The 12,125-nt window shown below is 33.5% G+C and overlaps 1 protein-coding gene across 1 annotated transcript in view; it reads right to left on the bottom strand.

Moving 5' to 3' along the window:
- The window catches only part of Tyr (tyrosinase), a 104,476-nt gene that overhangs the window by 70,872 nt on the left and 21,479 nt on the right, over window positions 1-12,125 (bottom strand). Inside the window, exon 3 of the mRNA XM_026401520.2 lies at window positions 1,692-1,839. Coding sequence (XP_026257305.1) covers window positions 1,692-1,839 — 148 coding nt within the window. The remainder of the gene's footprint in view (window positions 1-1,691; window positions 1,840-12,125) is intronic.

The following is a 12,125-nucleotide window of genomic DNA, read 5'->3' as shown; positions in this document are numbered from 1 at the left end:
TAAACATATGCACATATGAATACAAATGCATATGCTTGTGAAATAGGATATTATTAAGTATTCTGTTCTAAAAAATTCATTCCTTACTTAAATATATACTAAACATTTAAAACACAACAATTTAAATATACATCATAATTTTAATGGATATTGAATTTTTCATTATATACAAGAGTTCACTAAATGTATTTGCAGTGTACTTTGTGAAAGGGCAGTAGATAATATACTTAAATCACTTCTCCTAGCTAGGTTTCTAGTTAGAACACCATAATTAGACATTGTAATCCTTCATTTATTCATTTAAATGATGATGTGTTTGGCATTATGCTGAGTACAAAGAATATAAACTAAAAAATATGTGTCAGATAAAATGAAAAGTGAAGTAACAATTCAAGATTTTGTTAGGTAAACTAGTAATTGGACAATTTTATAATATGTTTTAATCTATGGAAAGGGAAGCACAAAAGTTTGTTGTTGTGTTGTTTGTTTTGGCGCTGGGAATTGAATCCAGCCACATCCCCAGCCCTCTTTTATATTTCATTTAGAGACAGGATCTCACTGAGTTACTTAAGGCTTCGCTAAACTGCTGAGTCTGACTTTGAACTCATGATCCTCCTGCCTCAGCCTCCTGAGCTGTTGGGATTATGGGCATGCACCACAGCATCTGGCTCACACAAAAAATTTTAAAGACCCAAAAGAATGGTGCAAGTGCCTTGGGTAGTGGAAGAAGCTATGAAAAAGTTATGTTTTAACTACCTCTTCACTTATAAATATAGTGGAAACCTGGTTAGTCAGCTTTTCATCATTGTGACTAATGTAACTAACAAGAACAACTTAGAGAATGAAAGACTTATTTTGGCTTACAGTTTCATAGGTCTGAGTTGATGGATGGCTGAATTTATTGCAGGAACATTATGGCAGAAGGGCATGGAGGGGGAAAGCTGCTCAGCTCATGGCAGCCAGAAAGCACTGAGAGAGTGCTCCCCCAACACTGGTCCACACTGTCACTAACCACTCCAACATATTGCTCTGTCTGAGAAAGTCCTGAAGAGCTAGAAGTTAGAAACTCTAGTTGGTTCTCTAAAGTCCAAATGACCACCTTCAAACAAATCCTCTAGCACCAGTAGTTATATTTGCTTCAAACGCAGTAAATAATTTTTTTGGAAATCATAGTCTGAACACTCAAAATCCTGAAATAATCACTTTATCCTCTTCATGAATGCTACAATGATTACCTCATTAATCTTGTGTGTTAATGATTTTACTCTTAACTACATGCCTTAAGAAGGTCTGGGAACTAGAACCATATAGCCTAGCAGACAGCTAGCCTGTCCTTGGGAGTTTTATATCTCCTACATCAGGGCAATCTGCAGTCAATGGCTATTTAGGAAGGGTTTACAAACTGAAATATACTCTATAAACTATCAAGACCTGGCTGAGTGTAGGACTTCAAATAAAACTGTACCCTTAAATGGCTTCTTCTCATTCATATCCAGCCTTACTCTTCCCTCCCTTAAAGCTCTCTCTTTACTAAACACTTCTTTTATAAAACATTGGCTTAGGATATCCTTCTGAAAAAAAAAACGACAAAAATTTATTTGCTTTTATGTGATAACTAAAGTCACATTTGATAGATATTTACTATATTTAAATCTAACAAACACAAAATTTATGAAAAAGTCTCAACCAACCTGTCAACAAAGGCATGATGAAGAAGAAAAATGGGATCATTGGCTGATCCCTGCACCTGTGACATCGTTCCATTCATATAGATGTGCAAAGCATTGTGCATGCTGCTTTGAGTGGCATCTGCTATCCCAGTAAGTGGACTAGCAAATCCTGTTGGTCAAAAGAAAATTGCACAAAAAAATTAGTTTATCTAAATGATTAAAAATATAAGCAATTATCTCATTTGCTTTACAACTTCAGTGGAAAGCCTAATTCAAAATCAAATCAATAAGAAAATTCATTCTGTATTGGGATTCCTTACATTCAGGATACCTGGTGAGTATTCAATAAATCTTGTGCAATTGAATGGTGTTAAATTGAGTATAATTGATGGATTAAGCAGATGGAATAGGCTGAGCCAATTTGTGCTCCCCTGGTTACTTCTATTATTCCTCCTTTCAATACTTCAAAGTGATAAGAGCATTTTATAATAATCAGCATAGTCATTTTTTACTTCAATTTGCAATAGCACTTAGAGTTCTTTTTAGTCCATTATATGTCCCCTTGCTTTCCAGAATTAGAGAACACTTTAATGTGGGTATCTGGAAGAAGAGAAAGCACAAAATTTGTGACCTCCCATATTATAATTCATCCGTGACAGTCTTATGGATACCAGGTCATAATGTGATTTTTGTAAAAACATTTATTTCAAAGTTAATTAGAACTCCTTCTCAAAGACCATACCAATCACTGATCTCTGTAAAATCACCCTCATAACATACAGTTCTCTCTTCATGGGATTTCCTTGTCTAAAATAACTATTATGGAAAAAAATATTATATATATATATGTATATATATATATAATATATATATGCACATATATAATGATTTAGATGTAAGGTGTCCCCCAGATGCTCACTTGTGAGACAATGTAAGCTGGTTCAGAGGAAAAATGATTGAGTTGGCAGAGTCTTAACCCAATCAGTGAATTAATCCCCTGATAGGGATTAACTGAGTGGTAACTGAAGTGGTAGGGTGTGGCTGGAGGAGGTGGGAATTGAGGTGTCTCTTTGGGGTATATATTTGTAACTAGCAAGTGAAAATCTGTCTCTCTGCTTTGGGATCATCATGTGAGCTGTTTCTGTCTGTCACACTCTTCAGTCATAATGTTCTGCCTCACCTTGAGCCCTGAGGAATGGAGCTGGGTTCTATGAACTAAGAACTCTGAAACCCTGAGCCCTCTAATAAACTTTTCCTCCCCTGCAATTGTTCTGGTTGGGTCCTTTTAGTCACAGCAGTTAAAAACAAAACAAAACAAAAGCTGACTAAAACAATATGCATGGCATTTACTATGTGTAAACATTTTTCCAAGAGTTTATCATGATTTTCATATAATGATTTCATATTAGGTTGAGAATGATCATACAAATTAGGCACTTACATGATTATGGATATGGAAGAAAAAGGCTTACAGAGGTAAAGAAATTTGTGTAAGATTAAAGAATAGAAGGCGTAGGGTTTGGAACAGAACCCTATCTCACTGTGGTGCTTGAGTTCTTAAATGCACCGGTTTACTGCATTTCTTATGTAGCAATAAATCTTGTCATTGAGGACAACATTTCTGTCTTTGAATAACTCTAAATGCAAGTTTTATTCATGGAATTTTACACACTTTCTTTCATATACTTAAGTAGGCTTCAAATTGTTTTATGCATAATTATAAATAGTTTCAGAGAATATAATTCAGGGCCATGACCAATAGTATGTATTTTTATAAAATATTCTAAAAGTGCTTTTACCTTAATGATTTGATAACATCATTCCTATCAAAAACACCTAAATGAGCTCATAGTTGGAACTTTATAGAGTTTCCTTTTTATTTCAGCTTAGCCTTTATAATCTAATTTCTCATAGAATTATTCCTAAATGTGACATATTTTATGATGAAAACATTTTTTAAAAATTGGATTGGGAAAATGCTGGTCAAAGTATACAAAATTTCAATTAGATAAGAGGAGTACGTTTAGGAGATCTAGTGTGTCACATGGTGGTAATAGTTGATACCAATTTTCCATTATATTATACGTTGTTAAGAAACTACCTATTACATTTTATTTTCTATTAATCAACTGTATTTTTACCATCTTTTAACTCTGGTCCTCGCCATTCATGTTGCTGCAGTTATTAGTACTATAGATGACATAGTTGACACTTGCTGTTTACTTTAATGTCAGATCCAGTTCCTAACTATTATTGTTTTTGCTATTGGCAATTTTTTACTTCACCATTTCTATTTTTTATTAATTAGTATTGCAGATGTTATAGTAGACAAATAAAATGTAGCTGGGTCTTCAAAGGACTTAAAAACAGCATTCTATAGTGATACAGCCACATCAATGCTTGTAAAAGTTTAATTCACAATAGTAGAGCTATGGAAACAAAGTAGGTGCCCTTGAACATATGAGTGGATAAAGAAAATGTCACACACACACACACACGCACACACACATACACACAATGGAATATTACTCAGCCGTAAAGAATAATGAAATTATGGCATTTGCTAGTAAATGGATGAAACTAGAGACTATCATGCTAAGTGAAATAAACCAATCCCCCCCAAACAAAGGCTAGATATTCTCCCTGATATTCAGATGCTAACACACAATGAGGTGGGTAGGGAAGAATAGAAGTTCATTGGATTAGAGAAAAGAGAATGAAAGAAAGCGGGTAGAAGGGTGAGAATATGAAAGACAGTAGAATAAATTAGACATAAGTTTCCTATGTTCATATATAAATACACAACCAGTATAAATTCATATCATGTATAACCACAAGAATGGGAAGTTATACTCTTTATATGAATCATATGTCAAAATATATTCTACTGTTAGTATGAGTAAAAAGCACAAAAAATTCATAAAAATTTTTAATATATGTTTGTTTCTTGGTTTTCAGTTCATTCCCCCAACCTATGTCTATTCATTGTAGAGTTGATATCATTTACATTCAATATTATTATAAAAGGTGTTTATTAATTCTTGCGATTTGGATTTATTTCTAATATTTAATTTGGTCTTGTACTTGTTTGCTTAGCTAGTCTTCAAATGAGTTTTGTCCATTTGCAAGCTTGAGTTTTATTTTTTTTTTAATTTCTTCTGTGTAATGTATTTAAGTATTTTGTGTTGTGCCAGCTTAGTTATAAATTCTTTTAGTTTCTGCTTATCTTGGAAGGTTTTTATTTCTTCAATTCTGAAGGATAACTTGCTGAATATAGCACTCTAAGTTGACAGTTATTTTCCTTCAGGACTTAGAAAACATTAATCCAAGCCCGCCTAGATTTTAGAGTTTGTGCTCAGAAATCTGAAGTAATTTTGATTGGCTTGCTTCTAAATGTGACCTGATTTTTTTCTCCTGAAGCTTTTAAAATTCTGTGTTTGTGCTCTATGTTAGACATTTTAATTATAATGTGTCATGAAGAGATTCCTTTTTTGATCTTGTCTATTTGGAGTTCTGAATGCATCCTGTATATCCTTCTCAAGGTTTGGAAATTTTTCTGTTATTATTTCTCTATAGAGGTTATTGATGCCATTAGCCTGCATCTCACACTCCTCTTTAATTCCCTTCATTCTTAAATATTTTTTAAATATTTTTATTAAGTTTTAGGTGGATATAACATCTTTATTTTACATTTATGTGGTGCTGAGGATTGAACCCAGTGCCTTGTGCATGCTAGGAGAGCACTCTACCACTGAGCCACAATCCCAGGCCCTCATTCTTAAATCTTAATGTTATCCTAGAATTATTATATATTATGGTCATAATTTTCTTTTAATACTGTCAAAATGTTCAAGGTTGGCCACATTGTCTTCCTGCTCTGGCATTCGGTCTCCAACATGGTCTACTCTAACAGAGAGATTTTCAACCAAGTATTTTGTTTGATTTGCTGTGTCTTTATTCAGTTGTTTTCTGTGTTATCTTGGATTTCATTAATCATCTTGATGAACATTCTTTTAAATATTTTGTTTGATATTTCATCTACTTCAACAACTTTGGAGTTGGTTGCTGGTGAATTATGCACTTTAGGAAGTTTCAGTTACCTTTTTTTCTTAATATTTCTTGTAATCCTGTCTTGGGTTTTATGCATCTATTGGGATAGACTCCTCTTTCACTTTTATGTGTGGGACTTTTTAGGGAACAGCCTTCTTTTTCAATGTATTCTAGAGTGATCTAGTTTGAAACATCCTCATAGGTGATATTCATAACCTTTTTAAAAAAATTATCTGCTTTTGCTATAGAAATAGATGTCTATAGCTGGGTGTGGTGGCAGACATCTGTAATCCCAGGAGCTTAGGAGGCTGAGGCAGAAGGATCTCAAATTCAAAGCCAACCTCTGAAACTTAGCAAGTCCCTATGTGATTTAACAATACCCTGTCTCTCAATAAAAAATAAAATAAAAAAGGGTGGTGAGTGATGTAGGTGTTAAACACTGCTGGGTTTAATTCACAGTATAAAAGTAAGAAATACAAATGTTCAACAATATATGAAAAATATTTCAAGATTAGTAGTTCTTAGGAAAACACAAATCAAAATTACACCGAGATTTCATCTGAATCCAGTTAGAATGGCAGCCATCAAGAATACAAACAATATTAATAAATGCTATATGATGTGGCAAAAAGAAACACTTTTACATTGATGGTGGTACTGTAAATTAGTACAACCACTATAGAAATCTGTATGGAGGTTCCTCAAAAGACTAGGTATGGAACTATGTTATGACCCAGAAATACCACCCTTAAGTATTTACTCTAAAGAATTAAAGTCAAGAATGTTCTAGCAATACATTCATACCCCTATTTACAGCAGCAAATTCACAATAACCAAGCTGTGGAGCCAACCTAGGTGTTCATCAATAGATAAATGGATGAAGAAAATGTGCTATAAATACACAGTGGACTTTTATTCATCCATAAAGGAGAATGAAATCATATTATTGTCAGATAAATGGATGGAACTTGAAAACATATGTTAAGCAAAATAAGTCAAATGCAGATAGTTGAAGATCTTATGTTTTTCTTATATGTAGAAGGAAAAGAGGGAGGGGGAAGAAAAGCTGTGGAAGTGGCAGAACTCATGAAAATTGAAGGGAGATCAGTAGAGAAAAGGGACCAAGGAAATAAGAAGGGGAAGGAAAAGGGACATACTAGGGAATGATATTGGCCAAATTATATTGTCATATTATGTGCATATGTGCATGTATATAAATCTAACAAGTCCCGCCATAATATACAAATATGATGCGCCAATAAAAATATTAATTAAAAAGAAAAGTGGTAATAAAGTAGATTTTAAAAGTTCTCTAAACCAAGAAATGATAAATATGTAATACCTATGTTAATTGCCTCCATTTGGTTCTTATGTATACATGTATCAAAACATACTTTACATACCATAAATTAAACAATTTTATGTCCACTAAAAATAAAAATAATAACTAGCCCATTATGCTTTTTTGTAATAAAGATATATATTAATTAAAATAATTTTGAAAATTTTATGTTAATAATAGTTTAATTTTCTGGATAGAGCTTGCATTAAATTGATCAAAATCACATACATAAATATTTTACAAAACAGTTTTTAAATATTAAAGTAGAATTTTATTGAATATGTATTACCTATGAGATTTATAAAAGATTGTATAAAAGTTAATTTAAATATTCAGGGATGAATAATATCTTAGTAAGGACAGAGTTCAGTATCAGAATTCTGTTCTGAATTAAAAAAAAATCTGTGAAAATGTTTTAATGAATAATAAGCTGGAAATGTAAAAAATGTATAAGAATTTGACTTGAGCATTTGTACTCATTTTGAATTTTCTGTGCCAAAATTACATAACTCAGGATAAAGATAAGTTTTCATAATCTAACCCATCATCTAACAATTCAATCAGTAATATTTTGATAAAAGCAATATTATAAACTATGAATTTATTATAAACCACTCTCATAATCGGTATTCTCTGACCATTAAAGTCATTCATTTGACAATATTGTTGTCAATATTTTGTATTCTCCAATTTTTGGTACCCTGGAAATTTTTTCCCTTTCTGGGCAAACACTATCTTGTAATGCATGTATACATATAAGAAATAAGCTTTTCTCCTAATGTTCTGGAAAAGGACAAGGTGAGGGGAAATGGTAAAGGAGAAGCCTCAGGAACTCTCTTGGTCCTAAACTTTGAAGAGGACGTGAAAATAAATTTCCTTAAAATTCTCTGTGCTGTGGATCCTTTAGAGTCTTTGTGAACCTACAGTATTGTATCTATTCCTGTTTGAAGGTACTGTTGTAGAGAAAGTATTTTTAGAGCTCTGAAGACCTGTTCCTTATTGAAAAGTAGGACCCTTATCAGACTCTTGTCAACTTGCTTCTCTTTTTTGAGCTTTAGGTTCTTCAATGACAAAAGAAAGAGCAACTAATACTCATCTTTTTGGTTGTAGTGAATATTAAATTTTACAGCATATATGAGAATATCTAGTACAGATCTGGCACAAAGGGGTACTTCCTGAGTAGGAATTATTTTTTTCTATAACATGGCTGTGTTTTTAAGTGTGTGTTGGTGATGGGAGCTGCAAGCCAAGAACACGGGCACTCCCACTACAGAAAAGACTTTTGTTGTCACTCCACGCCATCAGGTCCCATTCTCACACCAGACATCCCCTCCTTCCTGGGCTCCACTGATTTACATAAACCTGCCTGATTCTTGCCCACATCCAACATCACACACTCCGGAGGCAATCAGGAAATAGAGTAGATTGTCATTTGGGGGCAGGGGCTGGGAGTGGGTTGTTACCATCATTCAAGAGTATGAGGTTGAAGCCAATCTCTTTGCAACAGGCATCTGATTGCTAATAGAGCCAATCTGATTATATTAACAAATTTGAAACATGTACTTGTATCTTCAAATAGACTGGATATGCCTCAGAAGTAGGGATCAAATAATTTGCTTTGATTTTTCCATAGTCAAAATCAGAGTCTTGCATGTCTCTGTATTTAAAAGAAAAACAACCATAAAATATTTATCAATTCTTCCTTTATACATCCAACAGAGGTTTGGAATAGGAAAGATACATTTTTCACCATAAAACCTATAAGGGATCATCAGAGAGCTCTATCTGGTACTTGTCAAGTGATAAAATAGATAAAATATGATAGAAGCAAATAATATTAAAATATGAATAAATATTTTCTATTTTACTTAAAATTCTCTCTCTCTCTCTTTTTTTTTTTGACTGGTGAAATTACCTTTAAAAAATAGAAATGCTTATGCCACATCAGTAGCTTCTCTTGCTGAGATTTTATTATTTGCTAGAAGAATGAATCCAAAAGGAAATTTCAAGCACTGAATATTAATGATTACATACATCCAGCTTTTCAAAATCTTTCATGTACATAATCTCATTTGCATCTTAGTGTTATGTATGATAAAAATTTTATCACTATTCCAAATTTACAGATGAGAAAACTGCAGTTTATAAAATTTAAGTAGCATATTGAAATTCAAGCTAGTATTTGGAATCAATGAATTGAACATAGCTTTGATAGATTCCAAAATCTTTGCTCTTTTCTATTTAGCAGAGTTGAGCAGTGTCTGCACTACGTTACTGATACATCTTGGAAAACTCATCTTACTATGCTCCTGAAATGAATTTGTGGACTTGCCATTTTCAAAATGCATTGAAATATAGAAAGGTGTGCCAGGAGCCATCCATGACCCATATGTGAACTATGCGTGAAGTAAAACGATGTTGAAGCCATTAAGCAGGAAAACCTGGTATCAGCATTGCCAGCAGCAACCTTGCCTGGTTCATGTGGCTTCCTACCTAGCTCCATCAAAAGTTCAGCACAGCATCGAAGACAGGGTGACCTGCTGGAGCCACACAGCCTCTGGGAGGTGGGTGTGGCTTGCCAAAATGCCAATCAACCTGTTTACTGCAAGACTTCTGTCACAGCTAGAAGCAAGACTCCTCCTGCTAAAACTTTATCCCTGCTTTTTATGTACTGCCCCTTAAATAAAGAATCAGGGCCACTCTTCAGTTGTTCAATTCCAGCTCCTATCAGGACTAGAAGACCTATCAGGCACACCCCTTTTTTATCTAATATCCGGCTCTGTCTCTATTTCTTACTAAGTATTTCAGACTTTCTATTTTCCCAGGCAGTTCACACCTCCTAAGCAGGTCCCTGAGCTGGTGGGATGCTGGCCACCCAGCAATAAAGGTGCAAACTATATTAGTGTCTTACTCGTATCCACAAAACGTCTATGAAGTCTGTTGGAAAACTTGTTAATAAGCACAGATGCCAAAATGGCTCAAAGATCTTTACAAAAGGCAATGACAGTACCCCAAATTTTCTAATGTTATGCCTTTAAGTTTGCATACTACATTCCTGTGGGAAATTTATAAACATAGTTTCATATGAATGATAACAGGAAACTTTAATTTGTCAACCCATCTCTCTCTTTCATTATTCCCCTGATATTTCTGTGGAGTTTTTTTTTTTTAATATTGATGCTTATCTGATACCTGGAATTTGGATATAATTTGTCTAGAATGGAATTCAAGCACTTAATGTTTTGAAATTTTTATTTTCTATAATTTGACAATCCAAAAACATTTCTGCCTTCAAAGACGTTCACATCAAGAACTTATGCTGAGAAATATTCTCTTATGAATAAGTGGTACGATGTGTTATCCTGAGAATGATGTTAAAAAACTGATCAACTACTAGATGGCAGGCAATATTATTAGTTATACTTCTTTCTAGGAAGCTGAATGATAGATATCACACTTTATCATGCTTGTTATAAAGTATGAAAAGGCCCATGGTTAAATCTTTAGGAGAATGAAGCACATTTAATTTATTTGATTTGAAATCAACCTTTTAAACCTATTTTTAAATATTCTATAGTGATTCAGAAAGAGAATTGGAGAATAGGAACCATAAAGAAATTTGAAAGCTACATATTAAAACATCTGAAGATTGAAAAGATTCTTAAATAGTTTGACTTACATTGCAAATGTAGTGGTAGAGGTGTCTACCACTACACCACTACAATGCTCCACAATTGGTGTGGTTTTCAAAAGTGCAGTCCCAGAGGCAGGAGAACCACTTATAAACCTCTTAGAAATTCAACTACTCTGTCACAGAAAAGGACTAAGTCAGAAAGTGGGATGGAGCTCATTGTGATCTAGAAGGCTTGTCCAAGGTCATACAACTACTAGGTGGCAGTCAGCAGAGTTTGTGCAAGTTTTCTGCCAGACCTCAGAGATTGGGTCTTACTTATTCCATTGCTTTATCTTAACTGGTACAAGCTATTAGTTGTGACTAAGAACTAAAATTAACAGTAAATGTTGTGTTCCAGTTATGTTTCCTTTAATTCTTGTCATGTTCATTGGGAGAAGAAGCTGAGACTTTGCTTTTTCAAAATATATTATCTGAGGGTAAAGGGGCCAAGTCCTGGTATTTCCCATTTTGGAAAAGAACTTCTCAAACTTCCTATCGCAGGACTGCAAGCAGCATACAATCAGACTGATCAGTAGGATTTCTGTCATAAGACACAGAGAAGGCTGGAATTTGGGGTGGTGTTACCAAGACATGTGCTAGATGCCCACCTCCTATGGCCAGTTTTTCTTGTCATGTGTAATTCTTTTACCTGATTTCAAGAGTTTGTAGAAAGATATAATTTCAATTCATACAGCTTTTAAAAGTCATTCTAAGTAGAAAGTACTATCATTTTGTTATACTTTGTCATTGGTTATAAATTTGATTTAGGAATAATACACTATTAAATAATTCTTATTCATTTGATACCTCAAGTACTAGTCTACTACATTGTTTAAAATTTGATTTCTTAATAGAGCAAGAAAATTATAGTGTGTGTATTAACATGTAAGACAATAATCTTATTTCGTGAAGTTTGACATTATATAAAAAGGACTGTCCTAAGTAATTTACAAATATTATCACATGGGCTTGGAACATGGCTCAGTGGTAGAATACTTGCCTAGCATGTGTGAGGCTCTGGATTTGATGTCTAGAACCAAAAAATAACAACAACAACAAATTATTAACTCATGTAATCTTTATAACACATGAGGTAGACACTATGATTTCCTTCTCTTTGTACATAAAGGACCTTCAGTAGACAAATGTTACATTTACCAAAAGTCATCTGAGTAGTGAATTATACTAGAAGGATTTAAACCCAGGTAGTCAGACTCTTAAAAACTATTCTCTGATACCTCTAAAACTTGGCCTTTTTATTTGGAATCTTGAGGACATAATCTTGTTAATGATCCAGTTTTGTTACTTGCTGGCTGTGTGACCTTGTACAATTATTTAAATTCTTAAATCTCAGTTCCCTCATCTATTTAATATGCATAATAACAAATAT

This window comes from Urocitellus parryii, chromosome 4 (assembly GCF_045843805.1).
Source record: "Urocitellus parryii isolate mUroPar1 chromosome 4, mUroPar1.hap1, whole genome shotgun sequence".
Taxonomy (NCBI): domain Eukaryota; kingdom Metazoa; phylum Chordata; class Mammalia; order Rodentia; family Sciuridae; genus Urocitellus; species Urocitellus parryii.
This window is presented reverse-complemented; position numbering and strand designations above follow the sequence as displayed.